General features: G+C 49.3%; 1 protein-coding gene across 1 annotated transcript; it reads right to left on the reverse strand.

Annotated features, from left to right (window-relative positions):
- Nucleotides 1-802: 802 nt before the first annotated feature.
- pogzb (pogo transposable element derived with ZNF domain b) lies at nucleotides 803-23,766 on the reverse strand. Its single transcript, XM_088013957.1, has 19 exons — nucleotides 23,382-23,766; nucleotides 20,493-20,611; nucleotides 19,840-19,908; nucleotides 19,591-19,775; nucleotides 19,428-19,515; nucleotides 19,220-19,357; nucleotides 19,028-19,147; nucleotides 18,712-18,904; nucleotides 18,435-18,580; nucleotides 18,264-18,364; nucleotides 18,051-18,197; nucleotides 15,095-15,229; nucleotides 14,845-15,014; nucleotides 14,555-14,698; nucleotides 13,897-13,956; nucleotides 13,708-13,820; nucleotides 3,849-5,687; nucleotides 3,748-3,784; nucleotides 803-3,678 (listed from the first exon to the last, which is right to left on the reverse strand). The coding sequence occupies exons 2-19, from the start codon at nucleotides 20,605-20,607 to the stop codon at nucleotides 1,980-1,982; spliced, it is 5,499 nt and encodes a 1,832-aa protein (XP_087870083.1). The 5' UTR covers nucleotides 20,608-20,611; nucleotides 23,382-23,766; the 3' UTR covers nucleotides 803-1,979.
- Nucleotides 23,767-24,153: the final 387 nt, after the last annotated feature.

A 24,153-nucleotide genomic window follows, 5' to 3' on the forward strand; every position in this document is an offset into this window, starting at 1 on the left:
ATTGGTGCTTATTTCACTCACTCAGACACAAACATTTATTTTTCTCAGGATTTTTTCACTAAAATGAAGAAAATCACCTCGTTTATAGAAACCTTAATGTTTCATATCCTCTGATCAAAACAAGCCAACGGCTCCGACTTCATCTCTACACAAAATCATCTTCACTCATCAAAATCCTTTGAGTCCAGCGATGAAAACGGCCGTTTAGTTCATCCTGGTAAATATGATATAATAAATGTAATATAATAAACATGGGGAGATGAGTTTCCTTCTCACGGTGTAGAAAAGATTTTATTCATATTCTTTTTGAGAACTGAATTAGTTTTCCTGATTTAAACGTTGCAGCTCATTTCTGCTAAGATGCTAAGCTAGCTGTGGCTCCTTGTCCTCTGTATCATCACCCTAATCTCCATCAGCCTGCAGACGAAACTCTGGGCTGAAAACCTGCAGCTCAGTGTTTGGGACACATTTTACACTTTACATGAATAAATATTTATATTTAATGAACATCAGATTCATTTACCCCACTAACAGAATCTGTAACATCTAATTAGCACATCCTGTCTGTGCGGATTAAAGCACAAATGGTTATTAGTCTAATAACATTAACATATAATAATTTAAGAATATAATACTAAAGTGCAATATGACGTGTTGCTGTTGATCTTTATCTGCCAGGTTCTCCTGTAGAACCTGGTTCTGATTCAGAGATCCAGCAGGAACTGAACTGAACCTGGAGGAAAAGCAGCCAAACCTGGAAAATCCTGGAAAAGTGTGTTTTCAGGCCCAGAGAACAGGCAGCTCACCTGGACAGGTGCTTTATTCATCATCATGTTCTGACAACTGAAACAGGAAGTGTACAAAAATAACAGCAGCCACTCAGCTTCCAGGGCCACTGTGACATCATCAAAACAAAATCAAACATAAACATTGCTCTTCATCCTGAAGGTGAGGAAGAGGAGTCATCTTCTCTAACACACACACACACACACACACACACACACACTGGATGATTCTCCACCCGGCTGCAGCTACTTCCTGGTAGCAGGAGGCTACTTCCAATCTGAAGCTGCTGATCTGATCAATGATAGGCTGGAAGGGAACGTACTAGCTAGCGCTAGCTTTGGGTAGGCTAACAACTAGCATGCCTAGGCTGGTCCCCCACTTCATCTGCTGTCCATTAGCATGCATAAGCTAACTGTAGCCTTGGATACACTGGTGAAAGCTTGGTTTAGGTTAGCATTAGCTCTAGCTAAGTAGCATGCATAGCCTGATCCCTCATGACTTGAACCTTTTCCTCTAGACATGGATAAAAATGTTTCTCGTGCATCATCTGTAAGCGACATCCATTAAATGTTGCTTACAGCAACTTGCTAGCCTACTCAATGCTAATGCTATCCTTTATAATGCTAACGCTAGTCTAGCAAATGCTAATGGACAGCAGATGAAGTGGGGGATCAGCCTAGGCATGCTAGTTGTTAGCCTACCCAAAGCTAGCGCTAGCTAGTACTTTCCTTTCCAGCCTATCATTGATCAGATCAGCAGCTTCAGATTGGAAGTAGCCTCCTGCTACCAGGAAGTAGCTGCAGCCGGGTGGAGAATCGTCTGTCACTGAAACATCTGTTTATTCATCTAAACCTGGTTCTGAAGGTTCTGGTGGTTCTGATGACCCATTTTGATCTGAGCAGCTCAGACTGTAAACATTCATCTTGTCCTGTTCATTAGAACCTCAGGTGCAACACCTGGACAGTCTGATGGGACGCTGAAGCCCCGCCCCTTTGTCTCTGAAGCTGGTCTCTGATTGGCTGATGTGGAACCTCAGTGAATTTTAAATAAAGGTCCATTAAAAAGGTTTTGCCCGTCGGATCCAGACAGAGCCCGGTTTTGGTTCCGGTCAAACTGACCAGTAGGCGGAAGCAGTTCCTCTGTCAGCCACTGGGGGGAGCACAGGCGATCCGAGTCAGAATCGGGTCAGAACCTCAGCTGTCTTCCTCGGTTCTGGCGCCGTCACCCCGGATCTTCCACTCGTCTCCGACTTCCTCCCCGATCTCGATCCGCGTCTCCCGTCTCTCTCTGCTCGCCTCCTTCGTCTTCTCCTGTCTCTGCTGTCCCTCCTCTTCCTCGCTGTCCTCTAGTGTCTCCATGTCCTCTTGTCCTCCTCTTGTCTCATGTGCAGAGTCCTCCGTCTCCTTCCTGTCCTCCGTCTCGTCCACTTTGGACATCGGTTTCTCCTCAGAGGTCTCCTCTCTGTCCCCATCCTGGTCTTCGTCCTCCTGAAGTTCAGCTGGTTCTGTTTCTGCTGCGTCTGGACCCAGCAGAATGCCTGTCAGGGTTCTGATGAGTTCCGTTTGCTGGTCCCGTGGTTCCGACCCGGTTTGGTCCTGCAGGAGTCCGGTCAGCTGGAAGGACGTCCTCCAGGTGTGCGGCAGGCGGCGCAGGTGCATCATGGCGTCCAGCAGCCAGTCCACCAGCATCCGGGTCACGTTATCCTGTGGCTTGTGGGTCGGGTCGTCCAGCTCTGGTTCTGGTCCGGCGGCGAACCGGGCCCAGCGGGCTAGCAGAAAGCGCTGCAGCGCCGGCTTCAGGCAGACGTCCAGCGGCTGCAGGCGGAAGGAGCATCCTGAAGGGATGACGGCCGGCAGGCTGCGGGCCGCGCTCAGCGCCGCCAGGAACGGGTCGGCCAGGTGCTCCCGGTGCCGGTCCAGAACCAGCAGGGACTTCCCGGAACAGGCCGGGCCGGACAAGTGCGGCAGCCAGACCTTGGTGGTCCAGAGGTCCAGGGCGTCTTCGGCGCTCAGGCTGTCCGTCCGGACCTCCAGCAGGGCGAGGTCGGGCGGCGCCACCTGCGGGACCGGCCGGCTGAGCAGAACCAGTGCCGGCAGCAAGGTGCCGTCGGCCAGAACCGCCAGGTAGACGGTGAGCAGCGGCGTGGACCCGGACAGCTCCAGCGCCTCGCGACGCCTGGAGCTGTCCTGGACCAGCCGGAAGTCCACAAAGATGCAGAGCTCGTCCATGGCGGCCACGGCGCCCTGCGCCAGCCGGTGGGACCGCACCGCCCGCCGTGTGAACTCCCTGAAGGCGCAAACCTGGGCCTGCAGCGGCGGCGGCGCCGCCCGGCCCAGGCCGACGGCCCGACCCGCCCTGCAGACGCCCAGTCGGTGGCGCAGCAGGAAGCCGACGGCCCAGTCATAGGAGATGCGGAAGGCGTCACCGAACGCCTTCTTCTTCTTCAGGACGGACGCCTTGTTGAACAGATTGCTCTCGGTGAGCGGGAGCTGCTGCTCCCGCATGGACAGCACCCAGGCCACCATGCGCGCCGCGCCGTCCGCATGCTGCTCCTCCTCTTGAGCCGGCCGCGCCCGCGCCTCCCGCAGCCAGCGGCGGATCAGCTGCGGGTCGGTCGAGAAGACGCGGGACGCCTGCCGCAGACCTTCGCACAGCGCAAACAGGATGATGCGGAGCTGCCGCACCGATAGCGGGCCGGGGCGCACCACAGCCGGCTGCATCGCGTCATGGCCGCCGCTTTCTGTAGGCGGACTGGACTCTGGACCGGCTCCGATCGGGTTCATCTCCTCCTCATCCTCCGGCTCGTCCAGCGGCTCGTCGTCGGAAAAGTCCAGGTCCTCCACCGGGCCGAACGTCTCGTCCACGCTGACCTCATCCACGACAATCTCTCCGCTGCAGCAACAGACACCTGGTTACCACACCGCTCCACCAGAACCAGGCCAGAACCAGAGCGCCACTTACCTGAGTCTGTCCTTCAGGAAGCCCAGCTTTGTCGACCCTGTAACAGAGCGCAGGTCAGCATTTGGACCGGTCTGAACCGGTGCTGGAGGCGGGGGACTCACCCCGGTGGAGCGGCGGCAGGCCGTGGAACTCCCAGAAGCAGCTGGGCCGCTTGCACAGGTTGGCGTCGCAGACGGTGCAGCCGTACACGCTCTCATGCCGCAGGTTCTTCATGTTGCAGTTCCTGCAGCGCTTGGAGATGCTGCTAATCTTCGCCATCTTGTGCCGCTGCTGGACGGGCTCCTCAGCGGCAGCTCGGGCCCCGCGGGGGCCTGGCGACTCCGGCCCCTCGCCGTGCCTCTGGGCGCAGCGGGCCAGCTGGTTGCCCAGGCGGCGGCGGAAGGCCAGCTGGCTGAATAGGCCGTCCTGCACCCAGGCGGGCGGGTTGTCCTTGCGGCTCTCCCGCAGCACAATGAAGGCGTTGACCACGCTCAGGTTGACCAGGAACCAGAATAAGTTGCGCCAGTGGCGGTCCTGCGGCACGCCTCCCAGCGGGTTGCAGGCCAGCAGCTGCTTGCAGATGTCCACGCCCCGCATGTTTTCCTGCAGCAGGCGGAAGGCCATGGGCCGCTCGATGGTCACCAGCCCACCCGCCTTGCTCCTCCAGACGGCGTCCGGCTGGCCCGGCGCCGCATTGGTCGACAGGCAACCCATCTCCTTGGTGTCGCGCCAGCGGGTGACCAGCAGGGGGCCGCACTGCCTCTGCAGGAAGTCTCCCGGGTTGTGAAGTTCGCCGTCGTCCCACAGTGGGCGGGGCAGGATGGGGCTGGGCGGCGGGAAGGAGCTGCAGGCGTAGATGTTCTGCTTCAGCAGCATCTGCATGAGCGGGATGGAGGCCAGCGAGTTGGCCAGGAACAGCTGGTGGTGCTTGTTGTCCAAGTCCCTGACCAGCTCTGGCACCACGCTGAAGCCCAGGTCCAGCCCGCGCCGCCGCCCCAGCTGGATGGACAAGCGATGGCAGTAGCCGGACTTGGAGTCGCAGAGCAGCCAAACCTGAGGCTGGGCGCTGCCGCCACTGCCTCGCTCCTCCTCCTCCCCGCCTCGCTCCTCCTCCCCCCCTCGCTCCCCGCCGCCTCGCTCCCCCCCGCCTCGCTCCTCCTCCCCCCCTCGCTCCTCCTCCCCCCCTCGCTCCCCGCCGCCTCGCTCCTCCTCCCCCCCGCCTCGCTCCTCCTCCCCCCCTCGCTCCTCCTCCCCCCCTTGCTCCTCGCCGCCTCGCTCCCCGCCGCCTCGCTCCCCGCCGCCTCGCTCCTCGTCCTCCAGGGTGGGCAGCAGCGCCCGGTCCACAGCCAGGCAGCAGTTGGGCCGGTAGGCGTCCCACATGGCGCTGCCCAGGAGGCCCAGCATGGGCCTGAAGGCGTGCAGCGGGTCGGTGGAGCGGCCCGGGCCGTGGAGCTCGCCCACGAAGCTGCCCATGCGGAGGTGGGCGGCTATCTGCTGGAAGCGGCGCAGCGGCATGGCGCGGTGAAAGGTGTAGCTGTTGTCAAAGTGGTTGAAGGACCAGTAGTGCGCCGGGTCCGGCAGGTTGTGGACGCCCATCAGGATCACCAGGCCCAGGAAACCTTTGACCTCCCGTCCGGTGACGGGGACCCAGTCGGGCGGGCAGCAGCCCAGCAGGCGGCACGCCTTGGCGTGGGCGTTGGTCTCCTTGGCGATGAGCTCGACGAGCGCCGGCGGGAAGAGCAGGCTGAAAAAGTCGATGGCGTCGCTGTTCTTGGACAGGAAGTGGTTGGGCCCACTGGGCTGGGTGAAGGACAGGATCGCGGTCCGGGAACTCTCCTCCGGACGTTTCCAGCTCTCTGCCAGCTTCCAGGCCGGTTCTGCTGAGACCTGGTTCTGGTCTGGTTCCTCTGCAGACCGCTGCTCTGCGCTGAGGCACAGCAGGATGTCAGGCTCCACGTACTCTGGAAAACAGAAGAAGAGTGGTTAGCAGAACCACAGGTTCTGGCCTCACTGCAGCCCTTCAGAACCTGATTCTGGCTGAGAACCAATCCAGAGCTCAGGAAGCTGCTGACCTTCTGACCTCTCTGGGTTCTGGATCCTCAGCCGGGTCCAACAGACATGACATAAGATCACATAACCACTGCTTGTGGGTCGGAGGAGCAGCACCTTCCACCTGGTCAGAGCTGTGCGCCTCGCTAACAGCGAACAAAATGCCAGTGCCTGCCGTTCAAAGGCTGGTAGAGGCAAACCCTCACCACTGAAGCATCAAGAGCCAAGAGAGGCCCAGGTGTTACTCCGGCCAGCCTGGACATCGTACAGAAGACATCTGTCCAGAACCGACCCAGAGCGGGGCAGGACCAGTATGGGGTGATTTCTGGATAGAAACGACAGTTTGCTTTTGGACAGATGGACTCTGTACCATTTTGAACTGAATGAGGCGATGGCGTCACACAGACATGTTGTATTCACCAGGTTGAGTGTAGAGGCCCACGTTTCATCCAGTATAGCCATATTCAAGTCCTCTTCCCAGGAGGTTTTAAGTTTAGGTGAGGACGTCTCTTTCATAGTCAGCATTTTATCATGAAGCCACTAAACCAGCCCTTTACGAGTCGGGTCCAATAACAGGATGGTTTCTAACAGTGAATGGCAGAGAAACTGAGCCTAAAAGGTGAGACTGAAGAAAGTTTCTGGCTTGCAAATATCTAAAAAAAAAAAGGGATTTAGGTAAACCATATTTATTACCAAGTTCCTCAAAGGATGCCAACTTCTTCTCTATGAAAAGGTCCTTAAAATGACTAAGCCCCCTGTGGTGCCCCTCCAGGAACAGCCCATCCTGAACAGATGGTTTAAAAAGGTGGTTTAACTTAAGAGAGAAAAATCGTGGAGTTTAAAGTATTTCCTAAACTGGCCCCATATTTTCAGTGAGTGTTTCACTACAGGGTTTAAAATGGGCTTAGCTGAAGCGAGTGAGAGTGGGGAGCAAAGCAGCCGGGATGGATATGTTGTTACCACTATGTAGCTCCATAGCCACCCAGGTTATGGTAAAAATACCAGAACTCTAAGCATCTAAGGTTGGCGGCCCAATAATAAAACCGGAAATTGGGAAAGGCAAACCCCCCCTGCTGTTTGGGTTTTTGGAGTTGTAATTTATTAAGCCTTGGGCGTTTACCCTGCCAAACGAAGGATGAAAACATCAAGTCCAGTTCATTAAAAAAGTATTAGGAATAAAGGTAGGTAATGCCTGAAAGAGGTGTAGAGATTTGGGTAGTATATTCATTTTAAATGAATTGATACGTCCCACAAGGGACATGGAGAAGGGCGTCCACTTGGTGAGGGATCCCTTCACTTGGTTCAACAGTCGAGTCAAATTCTCTTTGAACAGGTTTTAATGTTTTTTGTCACTGATACCAAGGTATGTGAGTTTTGTCTTTCAATTCTGAGCAGCAGATGAGCAAAATCTGACAAATTAGCTTTATTGCCTATAGGGAAAAGCTCACTTTTGGTAAGGTTCAACTTATACCCAGAAATCTGAACGAATTGGCTAAATACATCGAGAGCAAAAGGCAGTGAGGCTGATGGTTTGGAAATAAAGAGTAAAAGGTCATCTGCATAAAGCGACACTTTATGTTCCATGTCATTCCTCCAAATGCCAGATATCTGTTTACTGGTCTTAAGTTTGATGGCTCTACGGCCAGATCCAACAGCAGGGGGCCAAGAGGACAGCCCTGACGGATGCCTCTTTGTAGTTTAAATGGTTTTGAACTCTGAAAATTGGTACAAACTGTGGCAGATGGTTGCTGGTATAGTAATTTAATCCATGAAATGAAGTTTCCTCCAAAACCAAATCTACTAAGGACAGCAAAAAGAAAGTCAAACTCAAGCCGCTCAAAGGCTTTTTCAGCGTCCAAAGAGACGCTGAGTGTCTCACACACTCAGCCGGATCTGGGGCACCGGAGTGAACAATGTTAAGCAGCTTTAATGAAACCTGTTTGGTCTTTTGAAATAACCGATGGTAAAACAGTTTCAAGTCAAGAATTTTGGATAAAATGTTGACATCTGTATTTAGGAGAGAGATGGGTCTGTATGACCCCACTGGATCTTTGCCCTTCTTTGGAATAAGTGATACGAGCTTCGTAAAATGACTGAGGAAGGGATCCTTGTTTAAAACCATCAGTAAGGGTGGAGCAGGTCTGGGAGTCGTTTGAAAAATTCTGAGGGGAACCATCCGGACCCGGGCATTTGGCAGATGGCATTGAGGGGAACCATCCGGACCCGGGCATTTGGCAGATGGCATTGAGGGGAACCATCCGGACCCGGGCATTTGGCAGATGGCATTGAGGGGAACCATCCGGACCCGGGCATTTGGCAGATGGCATTGAGGCAATTGGTAGGAGACTTCTGTCTGGGAGATGGGTTCGTCTAACTTGTTCTTAAATTCTGGTGAGATTGAAGGAATGTGAAGTTTAGCTAGAAAATCATCAATGATGTTAGAATTGGTTTGTGACTGTGAGCTGCAGAAAGTCCCTAAATGCATCATTACTGTGTCCATGATCTGTGACTATCCTGCCGTCTTGTTTTCGAATTCTTGAAATAGTTTGCCTTGCCCTAGAGCCCTGAGCATGGTTGCTAAAAGTTTGTCGCCATGCACGTAAAATTTGGATTTGTTAAGTAAAAGCAGGCGTTCAGCTGAGTGTGTTGTGAACAAGTCAAGTTTTAAGTTCAACACGCCTTTTGAACAGTTCGGGACACTGGTTCACAGCATATTTCACATCGACCTCTTTGATCCGTTTAAGTTGTTCTGTTCATAGGTGGATTATTTTTTCATTTTTGCTGAATAGGCAATAATCTGGCCTGATATAGGCCTTCAAGGCATCCCATACTACAAGGCTGGAGATGTGTTGGGAAGAGTTAGTAGCAAAAAAAAAAAATTGCATCTCGTCTTGAATAAACTTTACAAACTTGCCATCCGACAGCAGGTTGAATTGAGACGCCACGGTCCAGTTCTTAGAGGGAAGAACTGGACCCCCTAAGAACTGGACCCCCAGTTCTTAGGGGGAAGTGAGGAAGGGACAGGCGTGGTCCGAAATAACTATGCTTTGATAGTTACAAGAGCAGATCTGCTGCAGCCATTTAGTATCTGTAATAAAATAATCGATTCTTGAATAAGTTTTGTGTACAGGTGAGAAGTATCCGTCTTGTCAGGATTTAAAGCAGCCCGTACTCAGAAAGGATGACTGATGCAGATCTGCTTATGGCATTCCTTTTGAGGGATGAACGGTCTAAAGCTGGTCCAGCCGACAGTTGAACTCACCCCCCAGGACCAACGAGTATTTATTGAGGTCAGGCAGGGAGGAAAGTAGTTTAAAAAAGTTCTCATCTGTATTGGGAGCGTAAACATTGACCAGGGCGACCAGAGTTTCCCGCTTACTATAATAAACCTGCCATGTTTATCAGCCACCACATTCTCAGCCTCGAACCGAGTCCTCTGGCTAATCAGTATGGAGACCCTCCATACTGATGGAGGCACGAGACCCCCGTCTGAGCTCCTGATGAGAGTCTCCTGCAGAAACGCCACATCTGTAATGAATCGCTTAATATGGGAGAAAACCTTCCTTCTCTTCACTGGGTGGTTTAAACCTTTGACGTTCCCAAAATTAAAATGCTGACTCATGGTTACAGAGTTTGTGCGTTAGCTTGTTTTGATAGGTAAGATGTCAGCCTGGCAGGCAGATTGAAACAAAAGAGGTGAAGAAAAATGACGGTACCCTGCGAGAACCACCAGCAGTGACCTTAGCCGCCCCCCAAACATAAACAGCTGCCGAACAGAAAACAACAATGTGGCAGCAAGCTCTTCAAAAGTAACATTCCCAGGGATCCAGTCTTCCAGTAACTAACAACCTGGAAATCAGAGAGACAGAGCAAACTAACCACTGCTGGCCTGGAATAGGTACAAACCCCCCAGTGACACATTTTAAGACATTTTACTGGCCTCTGCAAACACTCTAGAAAAATAGTAATGCAATAAAATTTAAAGCAACCGCAACAAAAAGCATGGAGAGAGGCTCCAGGTACTGTTGGGTCAAACCAAACAGGTATTAAAGCAGCTGCCCTCCATTCATCAGGTCCAGTCCCAGCCAGAGGAATGGCCAGAATAAGTCCATTGGAAATGAGGCTGTATTTACAGCACCTTCATCCTGTTTCTGGAGTGAGCCCTCGGTAAAACGTTGCTCCTTTATTGGTTTCCCTGTGGTTTTGGAAACCTCTTGATGACTGTCGGGCCTCCTCCACCGAACCGCTGGACGGGCTGGGAAGAGAAGAGCTGGCTTCAAGCCCCGCTTGTAGAGCTCCGCCATGATGTCCTTGTACTCCGCCCGTTGGGCCAGGACGTCTGGACTGCAGTCCTCCACAATACGCCGAGACGCGCCTTTGTAGTGGAGCTCTCCTCTCCTCCCGAATGATGAGGTCTTTGGTCAGGTATCGATGCAGGCGGAGGATCACCGGGCGGGGAGGGCGTCCTGCGGCCCGTTTAGCTGCCAGGGAGCGGTGGGGTCGGCAGCACCTCTTTCCCAAATAGCTCACAGAAGGTTGGAGAGAAAATGAGTAGGGCGCCCAGTTTCAGTGTCTTCTGGCAGACCGAGGATGCGGACGGTCTGCTGCGGCTCTCCAGTCAGTCACTTTGTCTTTTAGCTCAGCATTTTCTTCACGAAGAGCCGCACATGAATCTTTGAGGCCCGCCACTCGCTGGCCCAGATCCTCTGTTGCTGGCTCCAGAGAGGAGACCCGCTCTGTTCCTCCAGGTCTGCCGGACCTGGTCCAGCCTGGAGCTCAGCATGTTGGCAGAAGACTTCAGGTCCTCACCGTGCTGCTGACCCAATGCGGTGAAAGCCTCCAGCGTCAGGCTAGCGTCCTCCTTCTTGGTTCCTTTTGCGCTCTTACAGGCCATAACTAGTGGATAAATAACCAAAATACTGTTTCTGTTTTGGTGTGTGGCATAAAATTAGGTTTCTGGGTGAACTTAGTTAAAAGGCTGGATTTCTCCGGAGCAGTCCGTTGCTACGTCTACCCTGTCCGCATGTCAAACCGGAAGACGCCGTGTGATTTATTAAATATTTAATTGCAAATTATGGTGGAAAATAAGTATTTGTTCAATAACAAAAGTTCATCTCAATACTTGATACATATAATTTGTTGGCATTGACAGAGGGCAAACGCTTTCTGTACGTCTTCAGCAGGTTTCACAAACTGCAGCTGGCCCTTTCCTCCAGGCAGCGGCACCGACTTTCAGCTCCTCCAGGATCTCTGTGGGTTTGGGACACGGCCCCATTCATGCCTTCATGACCAGTCGTCCTGGTCCCTCTGCAGAGAAACAGCCCCAAAACATGATGCTGCCACCCCCATGCTTCACAGTAGGTCTGGTGTTCTTTGGATGCAACTCAGCATGCACTGCCCTCCAAACACGAGTTGTTTTTCTGGCCATACGACATTTTACTGATTCTCTCTGGTTAACTCCAGATTCTCTCTGGTTAACTCCAGATTATCTCTGGTTCTCTCTAGTTAACTCCAGATTCTCTCTGGTTAACTCCAGATTCTCTCTGGTTAACTCTAGATTATCTCTGGTTAACTCCAGATTATCTCTGGTTAACTCCAGATTATCTCTGGTTCTCTCTGGTTAACTCCAGATTCTCTCTGGTTAACTCTAGATTATCTCTGGTTAACTCCAGATTATCTCTGGTTAACTCCAGATTATCTCTGGTTCTCTCTGGTTAACTCCAGATTATCTCTGGTTAACTCCAGATTCTCTCTGGTTAACTCCAGATTATCTCTGGTTCTCTCTAGTTAACTCCAGATTCTCTCTGGTTAACTCCAGATTCTCTCTGGTTAACTCTAGATTATCTCTGGTTAACTCCAGATTATCTCTGGTTAACTCCAGATTATCTCTGGTTCTCTCTGGTTAACTCCAGATTCTCTCTGGTTAACTCTAGATTATCTCTGGTTAACTCCAGATTCTCTCTGGTTAACTCCAGATTATCTCTATCTCTGGTTAACTCCAGATTATCTCTGGTTAACTCTAGATCTCTCTGGTTAACTCCAGATTATCTCTGGTTAACTCTAGATTATCTCTGGTTAACTCCAGATTATCTCTGGTTAACTCTAGATTATCTCTGGTTAACTCCAGATTCTCTCTGGTTAACTCCAGATTATCTCTATCTCTGGTTAACTCCAGATTCTCTCTGGTTAACTCCAGATTCTCTCTGGTTAACTCTAGATTATCTCTGGTTAACTCCAGATTATCTCTATCTCTGGTTAACTCCAGATTCTCTCTGGTTAACTCCAGATTCTCTCTGGTTAACTCCAGATTATCTCTGGTTAACTCCAGATTATCTCTATCTCTGGTTAACTCCAGATTCTCTCTGGTTAACTCCAGATTATCTCTGGTTAACTCTAGATTATCTCTGGTTAACTCCAGATTATCTCTATCTCTGGTTAACTCCAGATTCTCTCTGGTTAACTCCAGATTATCTCTGGTTAACTCTAGATTATCTCTGGTTAACTCCAGATTATCTCTATCTCTGGTTAACTCCAGATTCTCTCTGGTTAACTCCAGATTATCTCTGGTTAACTCTAGATTATCTCTGGTTAACTCCAGATTATCTCTATCTCTGGTTAACTCCAGATTATCTCTGGTTAACTCCAGATTCTCTCTGGTTAACTCCAGATTATCTCTGGTTAACTCCAGATTATCTCTGGTTAACTCCAGATTCTCTCTGGTTAACTCCAGATTATCTCTGGTTAACTCTAGATTATCTCTGGTTAACTCCAGATTATCTCTGGTTAACTCTAGATTATCTCTGGTTAACTCCAGATTCTCTCTGGTTAACTCCAGATTATCTCTATCTCTGGTTAACTCCAGATTCTCTCTGGTTAACTCCAGATTATCTCTATCTCTGGTTAACTCCAGATTCTCTCTGGTTAACTCTAGATTATCTCTGGTTAACTCTAGATTATCTCTGGTTAACTCCAGATTATCTCTGGTTAACTCTAGATTATCTCTGGTTAACTCCAGATTCTCTCTGGTTAACTCCAGATTCTCTCTGGTTAACTCCAGATTATCTCTGGTTAACTCCAGATTATCTCTGGTTAACTCCAGATTCTCTCTGGTTAACTCCAGATTCTCTCTGGTTAACTCCAGATTCTCTCTGGTTAACTCCAGACGGCCTGGAAAGCAGGACCCGAGTCCCTGGGACCGACAGCCTGCAGTCTTTCACCAGGTCCCCCATGTGCTTCTGGGAGTTTTGCTCACCATTCTTGCGATCATTTTGACCCCACAGGGTGAGATCTGATGGAGGGAGATTATCAGTGGTCTTTTATGACTTCCATTTTCTAATTATTGCTCCCACATTTGAATTCTTCACACCGAGCTGCAGATTTGCTTCAGCTCGTTGGGTCTGCAGCACAGTGGAGTTTGGACTGTGACTGAAACAAGTTAAACAGTAACGAGTGGAGGACAGAGGAGCCTCTTAAAGGAGAAGTTGTGGGTCTGTTTGGTCATTATAAATATTTTTTCCACCATAATTTGTAAATAAATCCTAAAACAAATCAGAATGCGATTTTCTAGATGTTTTCTGATCTCATAGCCGAGCTGTGATGCCACGTTCAGGCCTCTCATCGTTTTAAGAGGGAGAACTTTGAAATACTTTTTTCCCCACTGTGTTACCTTCTAACCCGTTGGTATCAACATGGTTTAATCCAGCTCTTTAGCATTAGTAGCAACCAGCTCTGAGTTCAGGAAAACTTCCTGCTGGGAAATCTCCATGAAGTTCATAACTCCGTTTCCTCCTCGGCCTGCCGGTCGCCACGGCGCCCAGGAGGCTGACCCCGGGTCAGCGTGTGTATGCCAGCCCCACTGGACGCCGTCACACAGCAGAACCAGAATCTGGACAGGGCTCTGAGCTGGTGCAGTGCAAGGTGCTGCAGCCTCACCGCGGGAGCAGCAGGTGGCGCCGTTGTGCTCCGGGTTGCTCAGCAGGTGTTCGGCCATCTGATCTGCCGTCTGAGGCAGGAAGTCGCATTCAGAGCAGCGCAGCAGGAAGGCGCTGCAGGAGACAAAGCAACGAATCAGCACGCAGCGCTACGACCAGGACACTGAGCCGGCAGCTGATTGGTCCTTACCAAGGGGGCGGAGTCTTCTGCAGAGGAAGCACCCTATCCATAGAGCCGCGGACGTGGTGGCTGGAACCCAACAGAACCAGAACCAGTTAGAGAAAAATCCAACAGAACCACGTTCTGTTTCCCAGGATGATTGTTTGTGTTGCGCAACGCTGTCACTTCTACCAGTGAGCCATTGATGAAAGCTAAGCGCTATTAGCAGCTAAGCGCTACTAGCAGCTAATTTCTACTAGCAGCTAATTACTACTAGCAGCTAAACGCTACTAGCAGAGTATAAATATCTAGATAATTTTTTTGATACTTTAAACCAGAGACTGAAAGCGAAGTATATTAAAGGTAGTGTTTAATAATGCCTACATTTAATTCACTTAATATTTTTCATCTGTGTTTCCACTTGTGCGTTTTTCCACACTTCATAATTGAGAATAAAGTTTAAATGCAATAAAATGTTTTCTTATTAATAGAAGGACCTGAATTGCTTTATTTCTCTTTCATTAATTTCTTTTTCTAGCTTAAGTAGCTACTACCAAACACGACTCCATTCCATTTATTGTCAGAATAATCAATAGATTACTACAATAATCACAACAGCCCTACTATGTAGTACTCTGTGCAGTACCCTGTAGTCCTGGGTGGTACTGGGTGGTACTGGGAGTCTTACTGGATCATGTGGGCAGCGTAGGCCCGGGAGCAGCAGCTGCTGTAGGGACACAGCAGGCAGTGGACGTAGGTCGGGAAATGAGCCGTCAGGTCCGAAGCGTCGGTTCCACACTCCAGACACACCAACCGGTCCGCCGACCAGAACCTGCAGGAGACAAGCGGGCTGAAGGAATGCTCAGAACCTGACAGAACTTCTCCAGTTCCAGTTTAATTCTTAGTGACATTTTAGCTCTTCCAGCCTGGCTGTCCTCTGCTGCTCTCTGCAGGACGGACATGGCGCTGCAGCCTCACCTGCCGGGCTCCCGGCGGCCCGGACCCCTCCGGGTCGGGGATTTGGGAACCTTGAACAGTGGGGGGTTCTTCTGGATCGGGAACATCGGCTCGGTTTTGATTCTGTTGGGCTGATAAATGCAGGTTGACGCTATTGGAGGCCTGACCTTCCCATAGGTCCGGATCGTCACCTAGAGACAGCGACAGAGCACACTCTGCCTGAGCAGCTGTGACATCATCAAACACTGGAGCAGGTGTGGGCGGGGCTCACCTTTGACCCCGGCGGCAGCCCCTCCAGCTGCGGCGGCCTGCGGAAGCTGCGGTGGTTCTCCACCTTGTGCTGCATCTTGTCTTTGAGGAAGGTGAACTGAAGGCGACATCTGTTGCAATGGAAGGCCTGGCTCAGCTGAGACAGGAAAACAGGGTTTACCTTTCAAAGTAAAAGCTCTTTCACTTTATTCACCTGCAAGAACAATCAGAACCTTCAGACGATTCCTGCAGCTCCCAAAGTACTTAAAGGGACAGGAGCAACATGGAGACTGAACTACCAGGTGTGTGTGTGTGTGTGTGTGTGTGTGTGTGTTCTTGTCTGCAGCACATCACGTGACCAACTTCACCATGTTCACCCACAAATTGAGGTCATAGTGGAAAGTGAGGACATCTTCCTGGTCCTCAGTCTTGCTGCGATTTGCTAGTCAGGTTTAGAGGTTTGGAGCGAAAAAATGTTTGAGTATGCTTAGGGTGAGGAACAGACTAGTGATGGTGAAAGAAAATGCCTGGGTAAGGCACGATGCTAATGATGCTAATGACTAGAAGTTAATATAAAGTCCTAATATGGGTAGAAATTAGTGCTGAGACTTTAATTTTACTGATTTTAATGCATTTGCATTTCTGGCACACCTGTTAATCTGATGTATAAGTAACATCTGCAAACAGCAATTTATGATGAACCTGCTTCTCAATTTCTGCTTCTAAACGATCTGATTGGAGATCATTTAGATGTTGTTGTTGAACAACAACTTGTCATGCTGCAAGGTCCAAGTTGTGCTAAAAGCAGTTAGTCCATCAGCAAAGCTATTAAAGCCTAAAATAGCATATGAATGCTAACATGTAGCAACAGTACAGATGCTAACGCCAATATTAGCATCCACAATCCACATTTCTAAAGAAGCTCCATGAATGATCAGCGATGGGTGTGCTGTGGTGGTGCAGGAGTTAAGCACAACCCACATATGGAGGCCTTAGTCCTCCACGCGGCCGTCGCAGGTTTGATTCTCAGCCTGATGGCCTTTGCCGTCTTCCTCTTCTCTCATTACCCTTTTCCTGTCAACTAACTATCAAATAAAGGCAACTAGAGCCAATAAATCTAAAAAAAAAAAAAAAAGAATGATCAGAGAAACTCTGGAAAGATGAATGAAAAGAAAAACACTTTGCTCCAATCTGATGGGTGAAGAACCTGAACATTAAAAACTAGAAACAGGGTTTTCCCCAGTGTATTATAAGCCTGGTGACCCACCATGCTTTACTAGCCCCCACTACATTTTTTTGTTATTAGAAAAATTAATAATGGAAAAAAAATTTATTTATTTATATATTTTTTTTAAGCCGGATTGCAGGCATCTGTGTTGCTCTGAACTTTTCACTGGCGCAGCAGATTTATTCCTAAAAACAAATCTGCTCTGATCAGTTAATAGTTTATGCATTTAAAGCCGGCAGAGCGGACCAATCACACCGCTGGAGCCTCAGCGCGCTGCCGCTGCTTGATCTTTTAAGTTTACCTCAGCGCGGATCAGGCGCTCCTCTTTTCACTCAAACTGGACCCAGGCTGACCTGTATGGATATTTACATCAACCACTGTGAGGAATTATGATTCTTTGGAGAACTCCACATCAAGGTAGGAGTTTAAACCCACCGTGTTAGCTCTGGTTGAGCAGCTCTGTGTGAACCACAGGAATAACGTGGCGCTGTCTGCCCTGTAAAGTTCATGTCTGTGATCCTGGTTTGTTGGAGCGTTAGCGGCTAACAAACCAGCGCTAACCCCATCTTGCAGGTTCAGCCCAGTGAGGAGCTTTCACGCTGCTTTTATTTTATTTTATTATTATTCTTCCGGTTACACGAAGCATCAAACCATATCAGATGCTTTGTCCACTTAGTCAGCCAGAGTTAATGAGCGAGGAGATCTGAGGAACTCGTCCCATAAACTCCAGCAACCAGAACAGTTTCTGTGACGCTTATTAAAACTCAACAGACATGAAATGTCAGAGCTGCTAAAGCCACATTAGCAGCATTGAATTAAATCTCCTGTTTGTTGCGCATCTCTGCTTAGTGCAGCAGATTTAACTCATCCTGCAGGGCCGGTCCAAGGCTGCATGAGGCCTGGAGCAGAATCTGACTGAGGGGCCCCATCAGCACCTCTAACAGCTTCTGTGTTACATTTAATCTGGGAGAGGAGGAGGAGTTTAACTGCCCAAACTAAAAACAATCAGTTATAATCCAGTTTATTCATTTGTATTTGTGAACAAACAGAACAAAAGATTAAACTCACAGCATCAGATTGTTGCTATGGTAACAAAACAATCTAACTATGAATATTGTTCTTTGAACTTTTACAAAGTAAACCTACCAGCTCCTTAAAATCTTACATTTAAATATTAACCAATTTAAAATAATTTATGCTGAAACCATTAAATCAAATTCAGCAGCATTGATCATCTCAATAAATAAATGTTACATTTATGTATCTGTGTTAAAATATCAGCATTTATGGCCCCTGAAGCCCTGGGGGCCGATGGAGCCGCTGACTTAATTTGGATTAAACAGAAGTGCAAATAATTGATATTCATTTAAATTGTATTTTTAATTTGTTGTTTTTAAGATTCTATAGTTGTGGGTTTAAATAGCGTTTCACTGGAGATGTTTTCCTGTAACATATAATTACCCAGTAATATTTTTACGTTTCCTGTCAACTTAACATCTTTAATACAAAAACACGGCGGAGCGCCGGGCTGAGCAGGTTTACTGGGGGAAACCCTGTAGAAACATCTTTGTTGTTCAGCAGTGATGCCTATTTATTCAATAATTTAGCAGCAAAAAGGGGTTTGAATTGAAAATGTTTCTATTGACAACTACATCTGTCAATATAGTTTGATTAAAATTATATTTAGCTTAATCAAACCAGGACTCAGTAGCTGGAATACAAACGTGTGTGTGTAAAGGTGTATGCTCACCTTGTGCCTGAACAGGTGCTGCTGGTAGTTGCCGGGGTTCTTCATCACCTTCAGGCAGAAGACGCAGAGCAGGAACGGCGTCTCTCTGTGGAATGTGGCGAAGTGCTGCACGACATCCGAGTAGAAGGACGAGCGAAATGAGCACACCTGGAGACACACCTGAGGTGAGAGCTAGCGATGGGAGAGAGGAGGTGCAGGGGGCGGGGCACTCACCTGGCAGACGTAGGGCATCTCGCCAGGCTTGTGGTTGGACTTCATGTGGTTCAGGAAGGCCGGCTCGCTGTCGAAGGCCCACTCACAGATCCGACACAGGCCTGGAGGAGAGGACGGACAGGATGAGGCAGCGGCAGGAGAACACCTGGCCGCCGCAGGTGAGGCTCTTACAGGTGGACTGGGCAGAGCCGTGGACCTGGTCCTGGTGGTCCCTCAGCTGGCTCTGGGACGAGAACTGGCGGTAGCAGAACCGACAGCACTGACGCTCTCTACTCTCCACGACCAGCTCCGAGTGGTGCAGGACGTGCTGCATCAACCTGGAGGCACAGGTAAACTGGTGAACAGGTAAACAGGGGTTACGGTTAGGGTTAGGATTAGGTGAGTCCAGGTGAATTTTGGGAATTTCAGGTGAGTCCAGGTGAGTCCAGGTGAGTCCAGGTGTGCCCACCTGAGGTTGTTCTCTGCCCTGAAGCAGCAGATGTTGCAGGTGAAAGAGAAGATGGCTGCTCCAGGCGGCGGCGGCCTCCTCAGGCTGACGTCTCCGCTGAACCTGCCGTAGTAAAACTCCTCCACACTCATCACCACCCGGGGGGGCGCAGCCGCGGTCGCCGTGGTAACCACACGCTGGGTGGAGCCTGGAGCTGTGGGGGCAGGTGATGCAGCAACCGTTAGTCTGAACCGGTCCGCATGTCATTATTGTTGCTATCGGTTACAGAACCGGATCAGAACCTCTCCAGGTCACTGACTAGACGGAGATGTCTCACCTGTGGCGGCACTGAGGGGCGTGGCCTTCAGGATTCCGTTGGTGGAAGCGGGCCGCAGGCCCGTAGAACCAGCCAGCTTCAGGGAGCCGGCGCCGCCCACAGGCGCCACCTGCAGGTTGACTGTAAAACAGCAGCAGAGTGGTGAGTCCAGCGGGTCGGATCGGAATCTGACGGAGCGTCCACAAGGCTCACCGGATCCCGGAGCGCCGGTTCTGATGGTCAGAGTGGTGAAGCCGGATCCCGGGTGAGCCGGACCGGGTCCGGTCTGGTTGTGAGACAGCATGGTGGACACGGTCACAGCGGGTCGGACCAGCTGGCCCAGAGGTGGCGCTGTGGAGACAAGAGGCAGGTCAGCGGGGTCAGAGGTCAGCGGCATGCGTTCTGGGCCGAGCGGACCTACACTGGATCAGCTGGACCGTCTGCAGGTTGGGCTGCAGGTTGAGAACCAGAGGCGCGCCGGGAGTCATCACCGTGGGAACCTGGAAGCCCTGCAACAGGAAGCGCGCCATCAGCGTCCAGGTCGCCATGGAAACGGGCCAGTGGCCTCAGACACTGCCCCATACCTGCGCGGTGAGGAGGATGGGCTGGGTGGCGCCGGCGCCGGCCGGCAGGAGGAACGTTCCACCGGTGGTCTGCGTCAGGATGAGGGGCGGAGCCTGAGCCCTGAGTGGCGGGGCCGAGGCAGCAGGCTTGGAGGTGGAGACGGAGAGAGGTGGCAGAGGGGGCGAGGAGACGAAGGGTGGTGCACCTGAGAGACAGACAGATGAGCACTGGTGCACCTGGACTCACCTGGGGGGGGCTGGGAGACTCACCTGCTGGGACAGGTGTGCTGGGCAGGGGAGACCTGGGGGGCGGAGTCTCACAGGGCGAAGAATCCTCCACTGTGGAAACAAAACATCCGGTCAACCTTTGATCCTGCTGCACCTGTCCAGGTGGACCAGCATCTCCAACCACACTGAAAACCCCCCTGACCTTCTAGCACCTTCTGCTAAATCTAATGATGATATGGCGCTTTAGCATTAGCTTCTGCTAAATGTAATGGTGATATGGCGCTTTAGCATTAGCTTCTGCTAAATGTAATGATGATATGGCGCTTTAGCATTAGCTTCTGCTAAATGTAATGGTGATATGGCGCTTTAGCATTAGCTTCTGCTAAATCTAATGATATGGCGCTTTAGCATTAGCTTCTGCTAAATGTAATGATGATATGGCGCTTTAGCATTAGCTTCTGCTAAATCTAATGATATGGCGCGTTCCAGTTCGCAGATCCACTGTAAAAGTTCTGAAGCTGAAATGTTCTGGTGTGAAGCTGAAACCCGGTCCGCTGCAGAACATCTCTAAAGATGCTGTTCTGTTCAGGTTCTTCCAGAAAATGTGCAGGTACCTGGAGCCCAGCTCAGGTCCAGAACCTCCGCAGGCCAGAGCCCTGATCTGGACCGGTACCAGCAGAGCGTTTTTGTCTCACCTGGCTCTCCGTAGTTGTCCGTGTACTCCATGTCGTCTTCCTCCACGCTGTCGTCCACCTGTTGCCATGGTTCCAGTTCCTCCTCCTCACACTCCATAAACAGCTCAGTGTCCATGTTGCTATGGAGACAGAACAACCCGGGTCCGGTCCGACCCGGTTATGATAACTTTATTACAGAGTAATCTGAACGAGTTCAAAGGTCATGTGGAGTCAGCAGGGGTGCAGTATAAGGGGGAAAGTGATGACAATTCTAGGGGCCCTGACCAGCAGGGGGCCCTCCACAATTAATTTATTGTTCATAGAAATTTAATAAAAATATCAAGGCCCTATCAATTACAAAATTAATCATATTGTATTTCAGAAGATTGTTTTTAGCAGTAAAAATTGAATGTTCCCACTCCCAGACCAAAAAACTCATGTCCATATTTGCCCTGAACCCCCCCATCTGCGTTAAATGGTTCGTTCCTGCTTGGAGCTTCACTGTGACGCTGTTGAGCTGCAGAAAGTGGAAGACACAAACGACTGTGGCAGCTACTATGCTTCTAAGAAAAGTTATAAAATCAGGTTTTCAAAAAATAAAGAGACAGAGAGAAAAAGACAAGTGTCTATTTGTAACCCAGTTTCTCTACAAGAGAGGAGAGTAGACTGTGTGAGATTATCAACCATTTAGCATAATTAGCTTAGCTACAAACAACTGTTTGCCTCCATTTCACTAGCATTTAATGAATTAAGGAAAAAAATTACCAACATATTCATATATTGACCTTGTCCCTTTGTACCCTTTACCACTTAGTAACATATGAGTCGGTCACCAGCAGCTCTAACCCACGTCCCTCCAGACCTGCCACCTCCTGGGTGAAATTAAAGCTGCAGTATGTCACAGTATGATAAATATATTTTTTCCACATATTTGTTAAAACTGTCATCATGTTGTGACAGTACGGTATGAGAGGTAATCTGTGAAAAATCTATTTCCTCTGCTTTCTCCCAGTGCTAGAAACAACCAGTCAGAGGCAGGAGAGTTTTAGTGCTGTCAATCACAATCTCATGTGGTGCTGCTCATCCTTCCTCTGCCTTGCTCTGTGCTATGCTGCAGCTAGCATAGCCTGTTGTGAATGCTCAGTCTAGTTAGCATAGCTACCAATGATGGCAGATAAACAGTTTCTTGTAATGATAAGTTGTTTCTCCCCCATTAGCTCGTTTAGCAGTGAGTGAATGAGCTAATTGACAGCGCTAAGACCCTCCTCCTGGTTCTGACTGGTTGTTTTGGTCAGAACGGTGCATGACGTTAACCAGTAATAGTAGTTCAGGAAGGAGATGGAGGAGATTGATTGTTTTCACAGATTATCTGTCTCATAACAAAGTGCTACGACATGGTGACAGCTTTAACAAATATGGAGAAATCATATTTTTTATTAAAGTTATGTACTGCAGCTCGAATAAAATGCAACTAGTAGCATTTTTAGAAGTCTGGATTGCTTCATGTGTCGTTGCACGTTGCTTTAGACTGTTGCTCATGGAGAGACATTCAGTATCTAAAACTAACAGAAGAAATTTAAGCAACCTACTTGCATACCTGATGTGGACTGTTGGATGTAAAATTCATGAACAGTAAATATTGTGCTAATTATCAGTATTGAACCAAAGAAAGCAAGGCAGATGCAAGCCTTTAAAACTGTGACGCTTTTTATGGGTCAAATAGACTCAAAAAATGTTCACAGCAGCTGCGGGGGGTGGGGGGAAAGAGATAAACATTTTTTGTCAGGGGGCCCAGGATTCCTGGCAGCGCCCCTGGGAGTCAGTATAAGAAAGATTAATGTCAATAAAACACAACATTAAACGGATCCAGACGTCTGGAAAAACCTGGAAACCTTTAACCAGCAGGAGGCGCCACCATTACGCTGAGATTAATGCTTAAAGTCACATGACTCGCTACTGAGACCCAAAGCCTCCATTTTCATAATATAACGTCACTGCAGCAGGAAACATTTCATATTTTCCATCAATTTGACCTGAGAGCCAAATATCCTGAACATTTCCTGAGCGGTGTGAGCGCGGCTCTAACAGTTATAATCATAATGATGATTAAATCTAAGGAGAAGATAGAATTACTAACTAATTTTGTTGCTCCAACCAACCCAAACATAACTCTCTTTCATGATATGAAAGGCTTTGTCATGACTAATAATGTCTTGTCGTCTTTGTTTTAACCCGATTAGCAAACCGGCTATAACGGTGCACTGCTGCCACCAAGTGGACTGGAGGATGACAAGAAATTAACAGAAATAAGACAAATGTTTATTTTGTCTCCTTTATGATTCATATGCAATATCTTCCACAAACTCATGATTTATTAAGACCTATTCTGATGCATTGATTCTAGCTCCTGTTTTCCTTGTATTTTCCACATTTATCTGAATGATACGGAAATGTCTCCCTAAATCAACTACATTACAGTTTTCATTCAAGGTTTTCTTAAATATTTATTAATAATCCTTTTACATTTAACTTGGAAGAAACTATTTTAGTTATAAGCCCTAACTCAGTCTGAAGTTAAAATTGTCACTGCAGTACCAGCAGCAGCCGCAGGGGGCGCTCGCCCCAAGGTCCTATTTGTTCCTTTGATTCTCCCTGCAGTTTCTCTGTTCCGGCGGGAACAAACTTCCAGTCCGAACCTGACCGAACCGGAACACCAGTAGAGAAGACTGCGGGTCACTGTGGACTCAGAGCCGATACTGAGTCCGGTAGAACCGCAGCCGTACGGTTCTCCTGTCTGTGTCCGCCCGCCCCGCTCCTCCAGCGGCTGTGCACACACACACACCGAGTACACCCTCCCACCGCCCGGTTAGCTCTGTCCGCGCGCTCCGGGTCAATTCGAACCGCTCCTACCTGCAGCTGGAGCGTCGCTTCGGCAGTCGGACCGAACCGATTCGGACGGTTCTACTCTTTCTTCTTCACGCGCGCTGCAGTTCGACACGCAGTGGGCGGGCCTTCCTCCTCATAGTTTGTATCAGAGCCGTGGATTGGCTCTCTGGGGCCTGACGTTACGTCCCATCAGACAGCTCTGCCTTTGATTGGTTGATGAGAATTTTTCTGGAGGAACCAATATGAGCTGCGGGTTTTCAGAAGATCAAGGATTACCCAACCAGGTTCGACCGGAGTAGGTTCTGTAATCCGGAGCGGTGCAGCTCATAACCTTCTACACACAAACAAACATTAACTGTGGCCAATATAGCGGACTGGCAGCTCCAAAACTCCAGGAACATCCAGAGCCGTCCACCATATTGGTTTTGATGTTTTGAAGGGGCGTGGTTACGAACTGCGACGTCACGAGTTAACCTGAAAAGGACTTCCTCTTGTTAAACAAAGACAAAAACACACAAATAGAAACCAGATGCTGCTCTGTGCTTTATTCATTTAATTTTTTTTAAATAACATTTAAATCAAATAAAGACGAGACAACCTGAAGAAACTGATTTCAAATCGATTTTATTTGTTTGGGATAAAAAGTCTCTCCAACTGGCTGTTGTGTGAAAAAGTAATGACACTAAATCCTCTCATGTCACTATGGATGAACTTTGACTCGCTCTGATGCAGATCCACCACAATCAGTGTGGATCTGCTCATAAAAAGTGACCTCAAGGTCACAAGGTGAAGGTCG

The sequence above is a fragment of the Poecilia mexicana genome, unplaced genomic scaffold (assembly GCF_051168715.1).
Source record: "Poecilia mexicana isolate PSO_F unplaced genomic scaffold, ASM5116871v1 scaffold_16, whole genome shotgun sequence".
Lineage (NCBI taxonomy): Eukaryota > Metazoa > Chordata > Actinopteri > Cyprinodontiformes > Poeciliidae > Poecilia > Poecilia mexicana.

Coding starts and splice junctions, on each gene's coding strand:
- pogzb (XM_088013957.1), bottom strand. CDS start 20,607: ATGGACACTGAGCTGTTTATGGAGTGTGAGGAGGAGGAACTGGAACCA. Junction 13,821..13,896: donor CAGAAGACTCCGCCCCCTTG/GTAAGGACCAAT, acceptor TGTCTCCTGCAG/CGCCTTCCTGCTGCGCTGCT. Junction 3,785..3,848: donor CCTGCCGCCGCTCCACCGGG/GTGAGTCCCCCG, acceptor GCTCTGTTACAG/GGTCGACAAAGCTGGGCTTC.